The sequence below is a fragment of the Ornithodoros turicata genome, chromosome 10 (genome assembly GCF_037126465.1).
Source record: "Ornithodoros turicata isolate Travis chromosome 10, ASM3712646v1, whole genome shotgun sequence".
Lineage (NCBI taxonomy): Eukaryota > Metazoa > Arthropoda > Arachnida > Ixodida > Argasidae > Ornithodoros > Ornithodoros turicata.
This window is the reverse complement of record NC_088210.1, coordinates 29,614,246-29,634,362: the sequence shown is the minus strand read 5'-3', so window position 1 is coordinate 29,634,362 and position 20,117 is coordinate 29,614,246. Positions and strand designations below refer to the sequence as shown.

The 20,117-nt window shown below is 44.9% G+C and overlaps 1 protein-coding gene across 2 annotated transcripts in view; it reads left to right on the top strand.

Moving 5' to 3' along the window:
- The window catches only part of LOC135369811 (solute carrier family 2, facilitated glucose transporter member 1-like), a 46,440-nt gene that overhangs the window by 2,819 nt on the left and 23,504 nt on the right, over window positions 1-20,117 (top strand). Inside the window, exon 1 of one of the 2 annotated variants that reach the window (XM_064603352.1) lies at window positions 14,720-14,833. The exons of the other annotated variant lie outside the window; for it this stretch is intronic. Within the exon in view, the coding sequence (XP_064459422.1) occupies window positions 14,813-14,833 (21 nt within the window). The 5' untranslated portion in view covers window positions 14,720-14,812. Of the gene's footprint in view, window positions 1-14,719; window positions 14,834-20,117 lie in introns of those variants that run through there. 2 annotated transcript variants of the gene reach the window in all.

The following is a 20,117-nucleotide window of genomic DNA, read 5'->3' as shown; positions in this document are numbered from 1 at the left end:
ACCAAATTTTCAAAGAAAGGATAATTGCATTAGCACACTTTAAATTTTGTGATTACCTTACCCGACTTGACAGCTGCCTGTGCAATTAGGTGGCTAACTAACTTTTATATTTCAATCAACTTTTTCATTACATGCTTTCGGGGAAATGTGAGATAGCAGAATTGGAGGCAGTCATTATTTAAAGCGGTCCTGTTTCTTTTAAAATCCGGGAACTCGCCTCGGCCTTTATTTGCAGCGATATAAGAGCTGACTACCATTATATACCAATTGCATACCTCGTAAAACTACAAAGCTATGTTTTTCTTCATATCAGTAACCAATAACCTGGAAAGGCCCGTTGACCTCCTTGCTGTGTAGCGCCACCCCTGGTACCACCCTAGTAGCCCAAGTACCATTAGACATTTTTATAATGCCGTTTCTTTATTAAAATGCTCACACATCATAACCCTAGCTCACCCAGTCGCTTCAGAATCGTGATGTTGCCATTGCACAAACAAAAATCTCTTGTTATCTCTCACCTGACTCTTCTTTACGTTGTTTTTGTTTTTTTCCGCAGTGTTGTTCACGGCATCTACATGCTTGCTGGTTTTTGTTTTATGTCTTCAGTATTGTATTTCCTTTTTTTTTTTAGTATACTTGACGTTTCTTTTGCTATTTGCCGATCATGTTAATTACTTTTTCCGTTTTCTACAGTGTTATTGTCGCCCAACTTCTCCGTTATGTTGTCCCCGTTTGGGCCTTTAACGTATTCTGAATAAATAAATAAATAAATAAAAAGATAAATTAAATATGTATTGAATGTATAACATTCAGTCTCCTTCTCGCTGGGAGAAGCAAGCTAGCCCTCGAGTTCGAAGTGTGCAAGCTGAACCTGGGAACCTCTTTGTTTCTTACGGAGATTGTCATGGAGTGAACGACAGCCTTACAAGTGTCACGCGCTTCGCGCTTGACTGACAGCGCACCCGACACTCGTGCGCCACGATGGCGACGTCCAACCACCTCTACCTGCAGTTGTATCCCATCGGAGGCGTACTTATAGTACGCTCGTCAACAGGGATGTTCTAGTAGAGCGGAAGCACTCAACGGAACGATACGAGGAAGCAAACTGTGGTGAGCGTCAGGACGTCGCCCGCTTCAAAGGAATATGGCGATTGGCTTAACATTTCTTTCTTTTTTTTCTTCTTTTTTTCGGAATCGTTACCTTAGATACCTCTCCATCTAATAAAACTCGCTATTCGTCCTTTTCTTTATTCGTTTGAATCCGTTTTCGTCATCAGTCGTTCTCCACCCACCCATTAATTTTAGAAAAATAATTTAGGATATATTGCGAGTATTGCCAATATTGAAGCTCATTCTTGCGTGTACTGTCGGCCTTAGAAGAACGGCTACGTACGGTATAAGAAAAAAAAAATACTTTAGCGAACTTATTCACACTTGCCAACACGAAATCACTAGGATCATCACTTATCCCCTTATGATCACACCTCACGAGTGAGAAAAGACAATTCTTTTACTAAGTGTAACAGTTAAAACTCCGTCGAAGACAGTGATTTAACATTTAAAAGAGCAGTGCAAGCAGTGATTTTGCTAGCAGCACTCACGCAGCCCACATTCCTCCAAAATATATGTTCTAAAAGGCCAAAAAATGCCGAAAAGCCAATAGATACGTCTGTCACACACCCCTACCGAACCTCAATACCGTCTGAGATAAAAATCCTGCGCGAAGCCCTGAATGTAAACCCCCTGATGAATATTTCGCTGTCCCGGAAAGTCAGAAGTGCGGTGAATTGACCTCAAGGCGTAAGATCGCAAAAAAAAAAGAGAGAAGAAAATAAAGAAAATAGAGGGGGGGTCTATCTTGTCCTCTCTCTTTTTTTTTTTTCAAAGAACAGATTGCACCAGTTACAATTATTCCTTTTCTACACTAGCCCACTGGCCTGCATGCCACAAAAAAAAAAGGAAAAAAAAAGTACATGAACACGTAAAGACAACGAGGTTCCCGCCATAGTTTCGCAACACCCTCTCAGTTAAGTTATCCCCCTGAATAGATTTCCCCTGTAAGAATCATCATGGCAGGTTCTTCAACAGCTTTGCCACGTTCCTTCGTGCCGCACGCGCACTGTTGATGGCCTTCATCATTGTCCATAATCCGCGTCGACAGCCCGCCACACTCAATGAAGGCGTCCACAGCGTGACACCCTCCGTAAAGGTTTTGAGTTGCTACAAATCTCACGTGCACGATAGAACCTACTGACAACTATGAACTTTAGCGCGAGAGAGAGCTCCCTGATATCAGTCCTTACATTGGAATCCACCGCACTCGCTCGGAGAACTCCATTCGAGGGCGAGTGAAGCTGACGCGACGTACGAGCCCGACCAGACGAGTGCCAATCAGGTGTCTTGTGACGTTACGCCAACCGTCTCTGCCGAAGCGCATTCGCTCATTTCACACACGTGCCCCGTCGTATTCGTAGCAGACGAATTTTCAATGGCAAATCAGATCTCATCTCGTCTTCACGTCACTGCCAGCAGCCGCGCCCCCTATCTTTCACGGCTATTTGTAAATTGAGTGTCACAGTTATGAGACGCCGTTCGTGAAATATTTCGTATTGCCTCTCATGATAGAGTTCTTGATGGATTAGACAGGGTTGTCAACAATTCTATTTGTCATTTCCTTACTGCTTGAGGCAGTAGAAATTACTGAAACGGGCAGGGTAAAGTTGAGCTTTCTCTTTTTATCTCTGTCGTTTTCTTCGTCACGTTGTTAGTGATATTTTTTTCGGTTTTTCTCTATGAAGACTCCCTCTCGGTGTTGTTAACGCCTTGGCCTCACATCGCTATAGCCGTAACTATTTCAGAAATAAATAAAATAAATAAATAAATAAATATCGTTTAATTTACAACACGAATAACAGCTTAAAATGTTCGAGCAGACGTGTCGGAGAACGTAAGCCTATACTACAACCTACTTTTGAATGTATAACCCTCTCCGAAGATATACAGTTCTGTGGAGTGATTTTGGAGCCACCTGTTACACTGTACGCCAGTGGGGATCATTACACCTTGTAAAGTTTCTGGTGAAACAAAATCTGTCAGCATGAACGTAGCTAGAGCGTACGCTCTACGATATTGCCTTTCTCGATAGCCAGGAAGATTGCTCCCAGCGGGGCTGGTGCCACTGTTGGTAATATTGCCCCCAGTTGTCAAATGATGACGTCGTCATTCGCTTAAAGACGCAATATTCCGTGAAATGAAATAGAAAACTAATTAAATTAGAGGTTTTGCATGCTCTAATACTCGTGTCACTGACAATGCTGGCAACTGCTCACTTGATGGCTCGCTTCAAAATGAAACTATTAGACATCGCAGACGGTTTCTGGAGTACGGACGCCCACCTGTGAGGAATCATCACTACAGTTGAAGTGATAAGCGTGCGAACTGTAGGCGTTGCATCAACAAGCTCACATTCCTATGTCACTACGCAATCTGTCGCACAGTGGGTCCTGCTCCATCAGAACCTTGGCCGCCTTCCTAAGAACTCCTAGATGCGCCCCGAAATACAGAAGCGGAGTTGTTCTTTTATTTTAGGCTGAGGATGCACGATTCATCCCGCCCGTGAGATTCATCTGTGTTCTTTCTTTTTCTTCTGAGTGTATCTAGGGTCAAAAGCCTTAAGGTCAGAAGGGGACTGATCCAGGTGTCTGATGGGAAGGGGCTCGTCCTTGAGATGCCTCCCTCACCGAGGCCAACAAAAATGTCAACGTCATACGAAACTCCACAGGCTTCTTCGCCTATCATCTATATCGCAAACATAACACTGAAATATATGCCTCACAAAAATAGTATAACCGTTAGTATAACTTCACCGCATAGCCCACTCCTAGCCAACCATCATCTCAAATGATATCGTTATCTGCCGTGATTTGTCGAAAACGGGAGGTGTACGCCTTTTTTTGTGACACTTATGATGTTCATAATTGTCACAAAAAAGGCGTACGCCTCCCGTTTTCAACAAATCAGGGAAGATAACGATATCATTCGAGATTATGGTTGGCTAGGAGCGTGCTATGCGGTGAAGTTCATTTCTAAGAGTGTAGGTAAACATAGCGTCTGATAAAGGGTGTAAGAGGGTGGTAAAAGAAATTATCTTATATCAAAATTGCTACAAAAAGGCGTACGCCCCCTCGCTCACCGAATCTGAAGTGATAACCGTATCATTCGTGGCAATGGTTGGTGGAAAACGTGCTACTCGGTGAAATTCTGTTTTGAGAGTGAGGTAGCAGGTAGAACTTTGCAACCTTTTAGGCACAACATTTGCGACAACCATTACCTCCTAAAAGGTGCAACTACTCCACCCTTTTTTCTAAGAGTGCATCCCCTCATTAGACAGCGTTAGATTTTACCTCGCGCAAGTTTTATGCTGTCGTTCTTAGAGCATTGACTCCTCAGACTTCAAATTATATAAGCTTCAATAAAGTTTTAGATAAAGTTTAGATCAAGTTAGGTCAAGTTTTTTCGCGTTTCCCTTTCTTCTTGTGTTTTTTTTTTTGTCTCTCTCTCTCTTTCTCTCTGGCAACTTGCCGCCCGTCTAGTCAGGCAGACCGCCCTGTCTTTCTTATTTTTTTCTTTTATTTCTTTAGATTAACGATACTCCCCACCCCTTGCACTTAACGGCTGTCCCATACACCGTTGGAATGATTAATTAAGTGCAGACTATACTCCGGCAAAACGCAATCGGTGTTAGTAAACACTTCTAGTAGCCCGTATTGCCTTTCTCTAAAGGCTTCCTCCAAATGCTCCCAGCTGTTGAATGATAAAGCAACAACTATATCGGGGAAACAGCAATATTATGTTAGCGACGCGGTTCCAGGACAGAGCGCCATGTGTTGACCTTAAAGCTTGCTTTCCCTGACGCACATGTTGGCAGCAGTGAAGCCTATCCCCTAGAGCAAGCAGACGACAGTGGTGATTTTGAACGTTTTCAAACAGGGGTTAGCTAAAATGCTCTACCTTTTTGATGCAGCATTCAATTCTACAACGCACTTTTCTGTCTAAGATATAATTTTTCGGCTCAGAATGTATCCAGAAACTGTATTTTAGATATAAGCACAAACTACACTCGAGAAAGCGATTTCACTATTTTAAGGTTCATTTAGACCTTTCACCATATTTGAACGAATAACGGTTGGAAGCTGTTGGAAGAGAACTTTCATATCTGAACTCTGTGTTCAGGTTGAAAAACAAAGTGCAACATAAGTGCTTAGTAAGTGCGCGAACGTCACCATTTTTCCTCTTCTGATCCATGTAATTTAATCTGTTAGCTGAACAGAAATACCGTTCACACGTTGTCGCAGCTTAGATATCAGTTGGTAATTGACACATTTGAAATGACGCGGGCGAAATTGCTACTTTTAAACATGCAGCTGAGTTCTACCAACGAACAATAAACGTTATAATATGTTGTCCAAGCATTGTTCTAAAAATGTATGTGTTTGGAACTGACACACTTCAACGTACCGGCAGTGACAGTAGCGTAACGATAGCTGTGCCAACCATTAATATTACTCAAACATGCCCACATTCTTGGATGCCTCCCCAGTCTGTCACCACCGCCATAAGCGCCTTGGCCGGCTTCCTATCAAACGTTTGAATCGCGCCTCTCAACAGAGGGGTTGTCCTTTTATTTTGAGCAAAGGTCGCACCACCGCCCGCTCGCCTTGGTTCTTTTGTTGTTTCTCAGGAATTTATTTTAGCACGACTCCCCCCCCCCCCCACACACACACACACGTCTGCTCGCTCGTTAAATAATAAATCGATGGCAAACTCTATTATTAGGTGTTACTATCTGCATTACTTCAGTAGAACATTTCCGGATTTAGGCACCGAATCGAGACCCAGCTACGCCATGGCTCATTGCGTATTCCTAAGTTTGACTCAAGGGCTGGGTAAGGGGGACTTAAGTGTTGACTTGGCTTGGTTTTGCTGCACTCAAATCCTGTTCAAGTTAGAGTCAGCCATAACGCGATCGTGGACAGTCGTATGCTCTTAGAAATGAACTTCACCGCATAGCACGCTCCTAGCCAACCACTATCTGGAATAATATCGTTGTCTGCCCTGATTTGTTTAAAATGGGAGGCGTGCGCCTTTTTTGTGACACTGATGCTGCTCATAATTGTCACAAAAAGGCAGGCAACAAATCAGGGCAGATAACGATATCATTCGAGGTGATGGTCGGCTAGGAGCGTGCTATGCGGTGGAGTGCATTTCTAAGAGTGTACTGTGGCTTCCTTCGGCATGACACTTGACCATAAATTGTTTTATCCACGCTGTGGTGGATTGTCTTGCAAACGAAAGGGAAGGTTAGGTAGCAAGCGAGCTGGTGGTGACGATCCATGACTTGAAAACCCGAGAACGTGTTGTGTTATCTGTTATCGTCCTCTACCTAGTCTCGAGTTTTCAAGTTGTGTGTTTCATGGATGTTCTGCAAGCCTACTAAGCTAGAACAAGACACAGACAGACAGACAGACAGAACGGGAACAAACAGACACTGCTAAAGGAATTATCTGTTGAGAACTTCGAAATGAGGGAGTGTATTTTGTTTTATATGCGTAAAGAACATCACTGACAAGTATCAGATAACCTGTGCTCGCCAGCTCTGGCTGCGCTTGCAAAATGCGCAGTTCCGAAACTGTCTGAAACAGTTCCATTATTCCGATACGTTAATGCAGCTTCACTCCCCGTGATTACATGCGAGACAACTGCTGCTAAAGAGCACTGGGACCGAGCTGAAGAAATACGATGTTTCTTGTTTCTCTTCATGTGTATTCCTAAGTGGCTCCGTCACGGAGCAGTCTTGCGCAGCTCTGTTTGTTTTTGTATCGTCCGCAAGAAGGCGCAACGTTACCACTCACATAATCTGTGGCATGCGCTTACACTGCATCCGATGCCCTGAAAGCCCGTTCGATAGCATGCAGCTGTAAATGCTACAGAGTAGCCGACGTTCATGTCGATGGAGCCAACGTTTGCTTGTTTCTCTTTTTCCGATATCAGATTCATTCTGTTCGATGGCAAAGTGCGTCGTTTATCGTGCGGCAGTCGTACATCGAAGCACATGCAGTGGGTCCAGCACAGGGGCGGATTTGAGGGTCTCTCATGGGGGGGGGGGGGGGAGGGGTCCCTGGAAATTGGTTGTCTGGAAGTGTAGTAGCGTTGAAAGGGTACAGCAGGAGTAGTATCACGTTGAATAGTCTGCTCTGACACAAAGGTCGCTGAGCGTACCGCCTTTTTGCGCACACTCATGATCTGAGCGACCGCTGCCAGTATCCTGCCAACTCCTAGAAAAAGTAAATAAAAAGTAAAAAACAGAAGAGGAAGAAAGAGCGCGAGTCACTGCAGCCGAACTTGGCCTTGGTCTTAGTCTTGGTCTTGGTGACCCATTTGGACAGAGAACGTTCCGACGATATATAATCGGACGGAGAACATAAAAATTCGGGTTCTACCACAATTAACTATAACTATTAATTAACTATAATAACTATAATTATTAATAATAATAATAATTAACTATATCTTCTCGCAGTCATTTTTCTTCATATGGCAGAAGCACATTTACCACACAGCAACGCATCAGAGTGTAGCCACCCGAGAAATCAATGCCATTTCCTTTGTACACCTACTGAGCCATCTGTAGTCCCGTCAAACAGCGATGGCTGTTGCCATATATGAAACAAAAACGCGTTGATCACTCTTTATGGATCCTCGGATTGCTGTGAAGCTTGCTCTCTGACTCTCTGGTAGCCCGTCTAACAGCTCTGAAGAAGAAGAAGAAGAACAAATAAAGCATGACTATGGCCTGGGGTGATTCACCGCTTGAAAGCAGTACACTACCCCATTACACGAGAAACATGAGATGTGAAGTATGAAAATGAAGTTGCCCTGCACTCTTAAAAATGAACTTTACCAGCATATAACTTTACCAACATAACGCATAGCACGCTCCTAGCCAACCATCATCTCAAATGTTATCTGCCCTGATTTGTTGAAAACGGGAGGCGTACGCCTTTTTGTGACAATTATGAACAGCATAAGTGTCACAAAAAAGGCGTACGCCTCCCATTTTCGACAAATCAGGGCAGATAACGATATCATTTGAGATGATGGTTGGCTAGGAGCGTGCTATGCGGTGAAGTTCATTTTTAAGAGTGTGGGTCACTGCCATCTTTACTTCCCAGCTACTACTACTACTAGGGCAGCGGCAGATCCATCAAAATATCACTGTTCCTAACATCGTAGTTTTAAAAATGTTACCGAACATAGACGATTATTTATCTCTCGATATCATCGTTAATCATAAAAACGGCTCCGTCTGTGGCAATGCGGAAAACCAACATAGCGTAACACTAGACAAATGGCGCGAACGCACGTGCCAAGAAAAATGTGTCCCTCCTCCCCCACGTTCTGTTATTCTTTATGTTCTATTTTTCGATCCAAGTATTGCGAAAGAGGGAGCCTGTCATTTTGGCACTGTCGATGCAGCAGCAACTGCGCTATTTTGAACCATAAGATGAATCAACGATGTATCATAGGCCCACAATACCAATTTCTCCCACTTTACGAAGCGACACGCGAAAAGTGAAATACAAATGCGAGGAGATTGAGAACCCATGAGGAATTTCAAATGGAGAGTTATAATAGTGTGCGTAATGCGTTTTGCAGATATAGAAAAATTTGCTTGTGTATCGAAAGTCAATGGTAGCCACACCGACTCAACCATTTACAAAAGGAAGCTGCATCGCACACGAACCTGTAATGCAACATTAAATTGCTGTGTTATCCGGACGGACGGATACATTTATGTACATATCTGTCCTTACAGTTTGCTTCACTTTCTTCGTGAAAATGCAGGGACGGCGACCTTTGAATGACATGTCACAGCCACGTTGCCAGGAGCTCCCAACACCACCTACACTCTAGACACAGAACTTCACCACATAACACGCTCTTAGCCAATCACCATCCCGAATGACATCGTTCTGCCCCCTGATTCGTTAAAGGCGGGAGGCGTACGCCCTTTTGGAACACTTATGCAGTTCTAAAAGGGGCGCACGCCCGCGCTTTCCACAAATAGGGAGTGATAAAGGTATCGTTCTGTGCAATGGTCGGCCTTCACCGTGCTATGTGGTGAAGTTCTGTTTTTAGAGTCCTGATCGCTTAAACGACGTGACGTAACAATTAAGAGTCCGCCAATCACGACCGTGCTTTCGGCGGCCTTAGCTATGGAGATGAGCCGTCATCAGCCGCGTGGGTAGCCGCTGGTAGCCACAGAAAGCCTGCCTTTGAAATCGTCTGCGACGAATGACTGATGCAGACGACACCCCGACTAAACATGTCCGCACATGACGGGGGAGTGAGAGGAGGAAAAATGCAGACAAGCCCTATCTAGGTGGCGCTGGTAGCGCGATCAGCGGGATCGGCGCAGAGCCGTTTATGATGAGAGTGTGGCTATTCTTTGATCTTTTGCTGCTCGGAGATGGGGGCTCGGCGTGACGTCAGACCCGTCTTCGCTCCGCCCGCCATTGGCCGGAATGAAAGGTGAGCCGCGGGCATCGGGAGATTTCAAGGCTGTACCTAGGCACTAAAATGGCGGAATGAAAGGCACGGGCAAATTTCAAAGCGCTCCAAAATGGCGGCACTGGCTTTTGCACCGCTCGCCGTGTGACGTCAAATGACGCGCTTCGAATGAGACTCCTCCCAATGGCTAAACTCTCCCAATGAACGGCTCTGGATCAGCGATGCCGGTACTATATGTTTCTCATCGCTGTTCACCCTGGAGGCAGAACTTCACCGCATAGCACGCTCAATGCCAACCATCATCCCGAATTACATTGTTCTCTACCGCTGATTTGTTGAAAACATGAGGCGTACGCCCTTTCTTGACACTTGTGCGGTTACGTTAACTGTCATAAAACGCCGTACGCCCTGCACTCTCAGAACAGAACTCCACCGCATAGCGCCAACAGTTGTTCGCCAACCACTGCCACGAATGACAGCGTTATAGCTTCTGATTTGAAGAGAGAGAGAGGGGCGTACGCCTTTTTCTAGCAGTTACCATATAACGAAATTTCTACAAAAAGGCGTACGCCCCCGTCGCTCTTTGAATCAGAAGCGGTACCCGTATCATTTATGGGAATAGTTGGCGGACAACCTGCTATGCGGTGAAGTTCTGCTGTGAGAGTGTTCGCTTTCCACAAATCAATGATAACGGTATCATAGCAAAAAAGTGGTAGCCTTCAGCTTCTTATGCGCAGCATCAAACTTTCTACAGGCAATAAAACCCCGGCAGCGTTTAGGGGCTTGAACCGAACGAGGTCAACACCATTCTGGAGTTTTCGGGATCCGATTTCTAAAGGGGTCCTTCGCGTAAATTGGCCACCCGTTACCGTTGCAGGGTCACAGCCATCAAGAAAGATCTTGATGGAGACGTCGTGTCTTGGGAGAGCACCAAGGTCAAAGTTGAGTGCAAGGGCAACGTATTGTCCCAATTGGAAGCGCGCACTCCGCAAATAAAAGAGAAGAAGCTGGGAGAACAGTTCCTCCTCCTCTTGACGCTGGCCAAGTTCCAGCCAGGCCGTGACGAACCACAACTGGCGTCACTGACGTGATTCGAAAGATAAATGAAAGGCAATTATGGTGATTGCAACAAATAAACCCGGCTTATCCCAGTGCGAGCGTACCTTTCCTTCTAGGTCACCACTTGTCTTTTATACGACGAGGAGTCACTTTGTATATGTTGGCAATGTATGGGGGTTGTTCTTTGTTGCTTCTTGCAATTAGCTCAGCACACCTGTGAAGCGAATGACATGGGTATGGATGGATGGAGGAGTTCTCGAAAGTCATTCGGAGAGGTGTGACGTCAATATTCCATTTTGTTGCGGTGTAAAAGTAATGAATTGATATTGAAATACCTTTATATAATGTTTCTGTTATAGGCTACACTCTTAAAAATGAACTTCACCGCATAGCACGCTCCTAGCCAACCATCATCTCGAATGATATCGTTATCTGCGCTGATTTGTTGAAAACGGGAGGAGTACGCCTTTTTTGTGACAATTATGAACAGCATAAGTGTCACAAAAAGGCGTACGCCTCCTGTTTTCAACAAATCGGGGTAGATAACGATATCATTCGAGATGATGGTTGGCTAGGAGCGTGCTATGCGGTGAAGTTCATTTTTAAGAGTGTACGTTCATACAGAACAGTCTGCTATAGCGTGAAATGTAGTTTTTTTTTCTGAAAGTATTCCTTAAATTGTCGTTATCTGAATGTAAAGTTGAAGAACAGGTGATGATGACTCGATGAGTTTCTGACGGTAGCCAGTCTGACTTTGTCGCGACTTAAATCTCCATTTTTTCTTTCTTTTTCTACATCGCATCACACACTTTCTGACTGATCATTTGACATTCCCACATCATCGTCTTCGATTTATGCGTGTGCCACAAAGAAATACAGAAAACAGTAAAATCTGGAACAATGATTTGTGCCCCAATTCGAGCATAAGGGATTACAAAAAAAGAAAGAAAAAGAAGCAACGATTAAATTACGAATGATACTGTCATTAGGAGTGAAGAAATCCGTCACACATTCCCTGAGAGGAGAACGACGGCAGGTATTATATATATCTATCATATATATATATATTATATATTATTATATATCGTGGAAACGCATCAACCTCTACTACAATAAAAGAAGATAGACAGGGCATAAAAGCAGCGTAGAGGTATAGACTACTTGAGTTATACAGTAGTGATCGGATATCGCCGCTTTTATTGGCTCTTTTGGTGAGGAAGGGGAAAGGATTCTGGAAGAAGGGGGGATATACATTTATTCAAAGGAAATTCTGGGACGAGTAGACTTATTCCCTCTTTATTTACTTAACCGTGAGTAAATTCAGGAACGGATGTATTATATGACAGCCGAGATACCTTGAAGTAGTCATGTTTCTGGCAAAGTCATTTAACAGGATGATTATCCATTTTTGTTAACAAATGCGTGGAGCCACCAGGGATTCCCCTACACCCCCTCAGGGGGTGTACACCCCCCTGAAATTTCTCACGTGACCCCACCCAGCTCGGCCACCAACACATTCTGGTAGAGAGTCCGGTGCAGCGAATTACATCCTGTATACTGTCAAACTTGGGCTGCTACTTGGGTGTTCTTTTCTGTCTGTATGCTGGATGCTGCTTTGAAGTACGATGATCATATTTGTTATGTTGCATGATTGCAAAAAGTGTCACCATTTCTTTCGGCTGGACACTTTTGAGTGACACTAGTTGGCCGGCTTTCAATGTCACGAAAGATGAAGTCATCGTGCATCCCGCTGAGAAAGGTCTATGCAACTGATTGGCATAATTTCGAAACGCAGATATGTCGAAGCCCACCTAGGAAAATACACGCATATACGTTGATTAGCACTACACCCACACGCATAAATTACGACAGTAGCTTCTTTACCCTTGTCTGGCATCGTACAGGCAAAGTACGCTGGATTGCTTGGATGAAATAACGACGTTTCGGGTGTTCGTACTAAGTAATTATAAGGTTGGATAATTCGGTAACGAAGTTCACCTACGCTGAACGCTCACGGTGGTTTACCAGCTGGTATCCTGTATAGCCGATATGCGTCTATTTGGGCCGTGCTTTCTTGCTTTTCTGCAAATTGTTGCAATGAGGACCCGATGTTATTTAATTAATTCACTTACTCAGTTGACTAATTCACTAATCCTAATAAAAGAAGTAATCGAACCAAGTGCCAGTCAAAAACTCGTCATGAATACGCAATATTGGAGCAATCTTGGACCGACATTGGCAATATTAGTCCAATATTGAGCCAAGATGTTGTGCTGCTTGGGTAATGTCAAATGGTCCTCCCCCATAGTTGCACACGCAATTTCTTTAGATGTTACAACAAGGACCAGTGGCAAGGCCAAGCGGGTCAAGGCGACCCGCTGGCTGTCTGGTGAGTGTTGCTCTGAAGCATACGATGATCACATTTGTTATGTTTCATGATTGCAAAAAGTATCACCATTTCCTGGTCACTTTTGAATGACACTTGTGTGGCCGGCTTTCAATGTCACGAAAGATGAAGTCATCGTGCATCCCGCTGAGAAAGGTATATGCAGCTGATTGGCATAATTTCAAAACGCAGTTATGTCAAAGCCCACCTAGAAAAATACACGCATATACGTTGATTAGCATTGCACCCACACGCATAAATTACGACAGTGCCTTCTTTACCCTTGTCTGGCATCGTACAGGCAAAACGCCCTGGATAGTTTGGATGAAATAACCGGGTGTTCGTATTGAGTAATTATAAGGTTGTGTAATTCGGTAACGAAGTTCACCTACGCTGAACGATCGCGGTGGTTTACCAGCTAGTATCCTGTATAGCCGATATCCGTCTGTTTGGGCCGTGCTTTCTTGCTTTTCTGCAAATTGTTCTGATGAGTACCCGATGTTATTTGATTAATTCACTTATTAATTGACTTGACTAATTCACTTATCCTAATAAAAGAAGTAATCGAACCATGCGCAAGCCAAAAATTCGTTGTGAATACGCAATATTGGACCAATCTTGGACCTACATTTCCAATATTGGCCCAATACTGAACCAATCTTGGACCGACATTGCCCATACTGACCCATTATTGGAGCAATCTTGGACAGACATTGCCAATATTGGCCCAATATTGGACCAATCTTGGACCGACGTTGCCAATATGGGTCCAATATAGAGCCAAGATGTTGTGTTGCTTGGGTAATGTCAAATGGTCCTCCCCCCATAGATGCACACACCATTTTCTCTAGATGTTACAACAAGGACCACTGACATGGCCGAGCAGGTCAAGGCTACCCGCCTGCTGGTAGTAGCTAAGGTCGTGGTGAAGAATGGGAGGTGATGGGTCCCAATTCCACCACAGGCTGTGGTATCAGAGGTTTTCCTTGGGTTTTCCGTAGGCTTTCCAAACCAATGTCGGCACAGTTCTCCCTGAAGTCTGCCAAGGACGCATACTAACTCCCCAGTCCCGCACTTCTTCCTGGTGCCCTCTCACCATCTGTCCACATCTGTACGCCGCTCATATCCACAGTTGCTTCGCGGCGCGAACACGGAATAAAAAAGAATGACAAGGCCCACGCAGTAAGTGAAGAAGTGTGCCCTGTACCTCTGAAATAATTCATCGTCCATTCCCCTGTAAAAAAATTTAAAAAAAAGCAGTTTCACGTGACATTCCCTTCCGTTCACAACACTCATCCTGGTTGCGTAGCAGAACTGTTTCAATGTTCCTCCAATAAACAATTCCTCAAAAAACCTAACTTTCAGCACGGGTTCTATATAATGCGTTTTGTGCACCCTTTTGTGCAGTCTCACGCAATAAATCTCCAATGGACACGTGACTTCAAGAGCCACGTCCCTTGCCATATCCAAGTGAACGTGCTACGAGATTTGTGCTTTGCAACTGCAGTTAAACGTCCGGCTAAATGAGGCTTAAAAGGCACTCGCGAAGTGTAGCGCTCGTCTGTGCATATACAACCTTGACGAATAGTTGTATGGGTTTCCGCAACGACCAGCGTGGTCTCGTAGTATAGGAGAGGAGGCTGCAGCCAATGAAGGAGACGCATTCGAAATCACGTAACCTTCGCTTACACCAGGCCCCGTCATTCGGCTTTAAGACGCCACGCGCGTCTGCTTTCTCTTTCGTTCAGTGAGTGCTTGCCTCATCTTCGCGGACAGGAAAGACCTGCTGGACATACGATGACCGCAAAGAAGCATAAGGTGCGTAGTAAAATTTTCCTTTGGGATATCAAATCTGCGGTGTCCGTCGCACTGGACTCGACTGGAACAACGAGCTATTTGGCGTTTTAGTGTTAATCAGGAGAAACGTCTCAGTGCTCCGATGACACTAATCCCGCGCTATCCTTTCTCTTCCGTTTCATTTGTTGGCGGTGCCGTAAAGAGTGGGGCGGAGTGGCTTATACTCTAAGAAAGAGATTGCAGATTGCTATTTCAGTCTTACAAATTTACGCCTCAGCACTGCAAATTGTCTTTAAAAAATTCTTATAAGCTTCTGTACTTTTAGTCCTGAAAAGGGGGGGGGAAGGTATCTTTAATGCTTGTGAAGAAAAAGAGAGAGAAAACAGAAGGAAAAGGTTAGCCATGTTGCAGGTTTGCTATTCCCAAAAGCAAACAAACAAAATAAAGGAAGAGAAAGGCAGCAGAGAAGCAGAAAATTATGAAGAATCAGTAAAGGGACTAATGTGTGTAAAATTACTCGTATTTTCCTCAGAGTGCACCGGAGACTGCGATATGTCGATAGATCCTGTTCTTTTCGGGGAGGGAAGGCATTCGAGATTTTCCCGATTTAAGAAAAATCCAGTATGAACTTCCGAAATGAGGAGAAAAAAAAAAGAGGAATAAGTAACATTACTCAGATTCAACGAAGTAAGGTTTGTCTGATTAATACCGTGTGGTCGGCGACATACGGACCTCAGGTCCTCTGGTCGTCAAGTGACGTATGGTTCTACTCTTCATATGAAGAGCGCGGCGGCAAGGGTTCTTTCAATGAACTTTCTCCAGCTTTCTCGTGTCACATCGAACACTAACATTTGATATAAGAAAAGTCAAATAATCACTCCGCCAAACATAGAATGTGAAATGTAGAGAGATAGAATGTATATGTCATCCGCCGCGCTCGGATCTCGCGCACCATCCGGAAATCGGCAAATGGATATCTTGCAGAGCCGCCTTTCTGACACTTATATTTACCGTAGGATTCTGATAAAGGATAATCGAAGGCTGTCCTGAATATGAACCGTGTCTTGCAGTCTAGAACGAAGAATCAAGTAAACGCTGCGACTAATGTATAGTACATTCCCAGAGAAACGCATTTACGCAAAAATATTTGCCACAAGCTTGAAGCCTGAACCGTATATGCCACCAAAGAAGATAAGACAGCTCGTACCTATTACTCGACCGCATAACTTCCTACTTGCGACTTCCTGCTTCGAAACAACACCGAGGACTTAACCACGCATACCCAGACATTTTGACTATGCGTCCCTATTTTGGCTATCCTATTTGACTGTCCTATTTTGACTCAAAATAGGGTAGACCACTGGTACTAACGAATGCTAGACCCGGCTAAGAAACATTGCAGGTACTAGTAGGAAGGAGTGGGGGACAGGGGGGTTAGTATGCGTCCTGGGCCGACTTCAGGAGGAACTGTGCCGACATTCGTCTGGAAAGTATTCGGAAAACCCAGGGGAAACCTCAGACTGCACAGCCGGTGAGAGGATTCGAACCCGTGGAAAGCGATCATCCTAACCACTACGCCACGGGAGCTGGTGTTACCTGATGTTCTGTTTTTATTGTTTGTCTTGTATATATATATATATATATATATTATTTCGGGTTTTTCTACTGCACGACGACTCGTCTGTTCAAGCTCATGCAGTGTTTGAGGAGCACAAGGGCAATCCCGATATCTGGGATACCATCTTCCGGCGACACTCCCCGTGGTTCAACAGGTCTTATGGGAATCCTATGTTCTAATTCTGCAATGACACCCCGAAAGCCGGCAGCAAATGTATAGAGTGTATTCACTGATGTCACTCCGCTAGAGAGCACTACATTCGAAAAGGCGAGACCCCGCCATGGTTTCGGTTTTCATTCGCTGTCATATGCTATCCAGAAGTCTAGCAATGCTGAAAACATGGTATTATACCTGGGTATATATATATATATACCTGGATATACTGGTACAAATAAATTCAGACAGTGCAAGGACTTAGAAACACCATATGGACGCTGAACACGATGAAGATGAAGGTCGGGACGGTCGGGACCTATACGCCATGGCGGCCAACGCCAAGCAAAGTAGCCAATCACGACGTCCTTTCTGCGGCCGTAGACATCGAGGCAAGCCGTCATTAGCCGCATGGGAAGCCATTGGTAGCCACTGAAAGCCTGCGTTTGAAATCGTCTGCGTCGATCGGCCGAAGCAGACGACATTGCGACTCCATGCGTCCACGTCGCAAAAAGCGTTATATGGGGCATTAAACCCCATATGACGCCTCTGCTCCGTGGACATTGGGACGTGGACATATGGGGCATTAAACGTCCAGACTGGGAGGTACCCGGGATCGAATCCCCCGGTGCCGGCTGTGTTGTCTGGGGTTTCTCCTGGGTTTTCCTCAGACGCTTTCGGACATATATGTCGTCACAGTTCCCTTAGAAGTCGGCCCAGGATGCACATTCCCCGTCAGTGACGTTGCCCACGTCTGTGAGGCCGACAACGGCGTGCCCTTTAACCAGCACCACCACCACCACCATGGGGCATTAAACAAGCCGTTCCCCTGCGACTTACGTCATATGAATATACCCCATATACCCCATTTTTTTCTTTTTACTTCTATTCTATTCTACTCGAGGTGGGTGCGTACCGGTATATTCCGGTACACAGCACCGCTGTCTGGCCGAAGGCGATACATCTATCGTTTAAGGTCGTTCCAATCGCATTTTAAGCAGGCACACGCGACATGCTGAACTGTGTATAGTTTCACAAAGCAGTACAGTGGCGCAGCGTGCAACTCGGCTGCATTTCTTATGGGAAGTCACGCAAGGGCTGCGTAACATCTTCACACGTTTCACCCGACATTACACAAGCAAGCGCTGCACCTACTTTATTCCACTTACTTACGTGCCTACATAACACGTTGTTTCATTCTCCAGCACGTCCACTACTTTGTAGTCCAGAGTTTCTTGGTATAGAGCATTGCGCGGTAATACTGATCGAATGTGCCGTTTTGTAAGATGCTCACCTGTTCCATTAATTCGTTGGCAAGCGAAGGATCTACACTATTTGTGAGAATGCAATATGTATAGTTTGACATAAAAGCTGCTGCTGTTGAGTGTATGAGTTGAATTACTATAAGGATAGGACTATAAAAGACCATAATCATAATATAGATCATAAAGAGCAAGAAAGATCACATTTACAATGTATATATGTTACAAATGTTACAAAGAGCGTTGGTATAACAGTTCCTCTCCAGCACCGCACTAATGAACGAACTTTAATAGGACACCTTTCCATGATCATCATCATCCCTTGCTCATCCCTTCCACAAGATGAATGACCCACCACATCATCATGCCATTTTTGTTTGTTTGTGTGTGTGTGTATGTGTGCGTGGTCGCATGTGTGTGTGTGTGGAATAATGGGTTAGAAAATGTAGCAGCTCAAAAGTGTATTCTTTAAGTAAATATGAAACGTAATGCTCAAATTTGCAGTGCAGATTTGCAATCTTTACCGATACAGATGATTAAATGTACAGCCCACTACAAAGCAGCTATGATCGCCAATGATTCGTCGTCGTTGTTGTTGTTGTCATTTATTATATTCTCCGATATCTCCATCAATCCACCTCAACACGAACCACAAGTTCATTGCCCGCGAAGGATATAGAAAGGATATAGAAAAGGAAAGGAACGAGTCCTCCAACATCTCTTCTTTTTTGCCTACATCAAATCCATCCTATCCTGCGGCAGTGCCTATATTTTACCCTTCACACAAAGCTATCCTCTATGTGTGTCGCACTTAGCAAGTCATTTGGAAACGCGAACTTGAGAGTCGGAAAGGTAATTACCGCCCGTTAAGCACGCACACGCATAGCGTTACGAGTGAAAGCAAACAATGCAGGAAGAAATATTCAAGAGAATCGAGAAAGGTCACTGTCTCCTTCCCGTTAAATGGCTTCCACTTGGAAACGATCTTTAAAAAGAGCTTTGTCACGAAACCGACCGTCGTTTTCATTTTTTGGGGCCAAGGTGAGCTTGTGACGTTTGAAAGTAATATCGTTACAGCACGAGATCATTTGCATACCTGCTTCATACAGCGTGGAGACAAAAATTGTGAATACATTTTCCTGTCCTGAGTTTGGGGAACAGACAAGGGACAGACCCTTGACGGATGAGTTGGTTGTATGTGTCTGTCCTTTGTGCTCCACAAACTCGGGGAAATGTATTCGCAATCTGTACAGCAGCAGGACTGGTGGTTACCTCTTTCTTCAATGGACCCAAGCAGCACAATGTACTGAAAGTCGAGTGCAATAGGGGTGGACGGGTAGGTGGATGGCCTTGAACAGGCTCGTGAAACTAGAGAACATTGATAAGACACATACCGTCCACCCCTATTGCACTCGACTTTCAGTACACTGTGCTGCTTGGGGAGATAAAAGTTTCAGCAAAAGAAGTCTTCGTAGCTTCCTGGTAATGACACCTGTTGTGAGCTGATAACGGACATGATAACGGATAAAAATGCGAACAGATATCGTGCTGGCGCGTGATGACCTTTGGGGATCACTGCTTCTGTTTACGCTGTTTCCATTGGTTGGCTTTGTCCGTCTGATGGCATAAAAGCGTGTGTGTAAACTGCAATGTTCTCTTTCGGCTGGCCGCCGTTGCGAAGCGTTTTGCTGTCTGCCGGAACGAAGGCTATGTTGCAGCATGGAGGTCTGTCTTGAAGCCAGGGCACAACAGTGGCGAACCAGGATTGGATGACTACGTCGAGGAACGGAGACCAAAAGGCAACTGCGCACGCCTTTTGTGAGACGATGGGAGAGCAGCTGAAGGACTTCAATCCGGTTACATCTGCGTTTGACGTGTACGTAGAGCGGTTCGAACTTTACGTTGCGGCGAACAGCATACCAGAAGACAACAAGTCGAAGGTATTTCTGATTGACTTCGGGAATGAAGCTTATACGTAGTATTCTCTTGGTCAAAACTCCGGGTGAAGCAACGTACAAAGAAATTGTATCCCAGCTGCAGCAGCACTTCGCCCCGAAGCGTTCGGAACGTGAAGGCAGGCGAGTTCATCAGTGAGTTTCTGGTCGCTCTGAAGTCTCTCGCCTCCGCCATGCAACTTCGGCAACCTCCTGGAAGAAGCGCTACGAGACTGCTTCATCGCAGGGCTGAGCAACAACTGGGAGCCGGTGCCGTCTTCTAGTCGCGGAGGATAGCGAAGAGACGTTCGACAAGGTGTGCAGACTTTCCTATACGC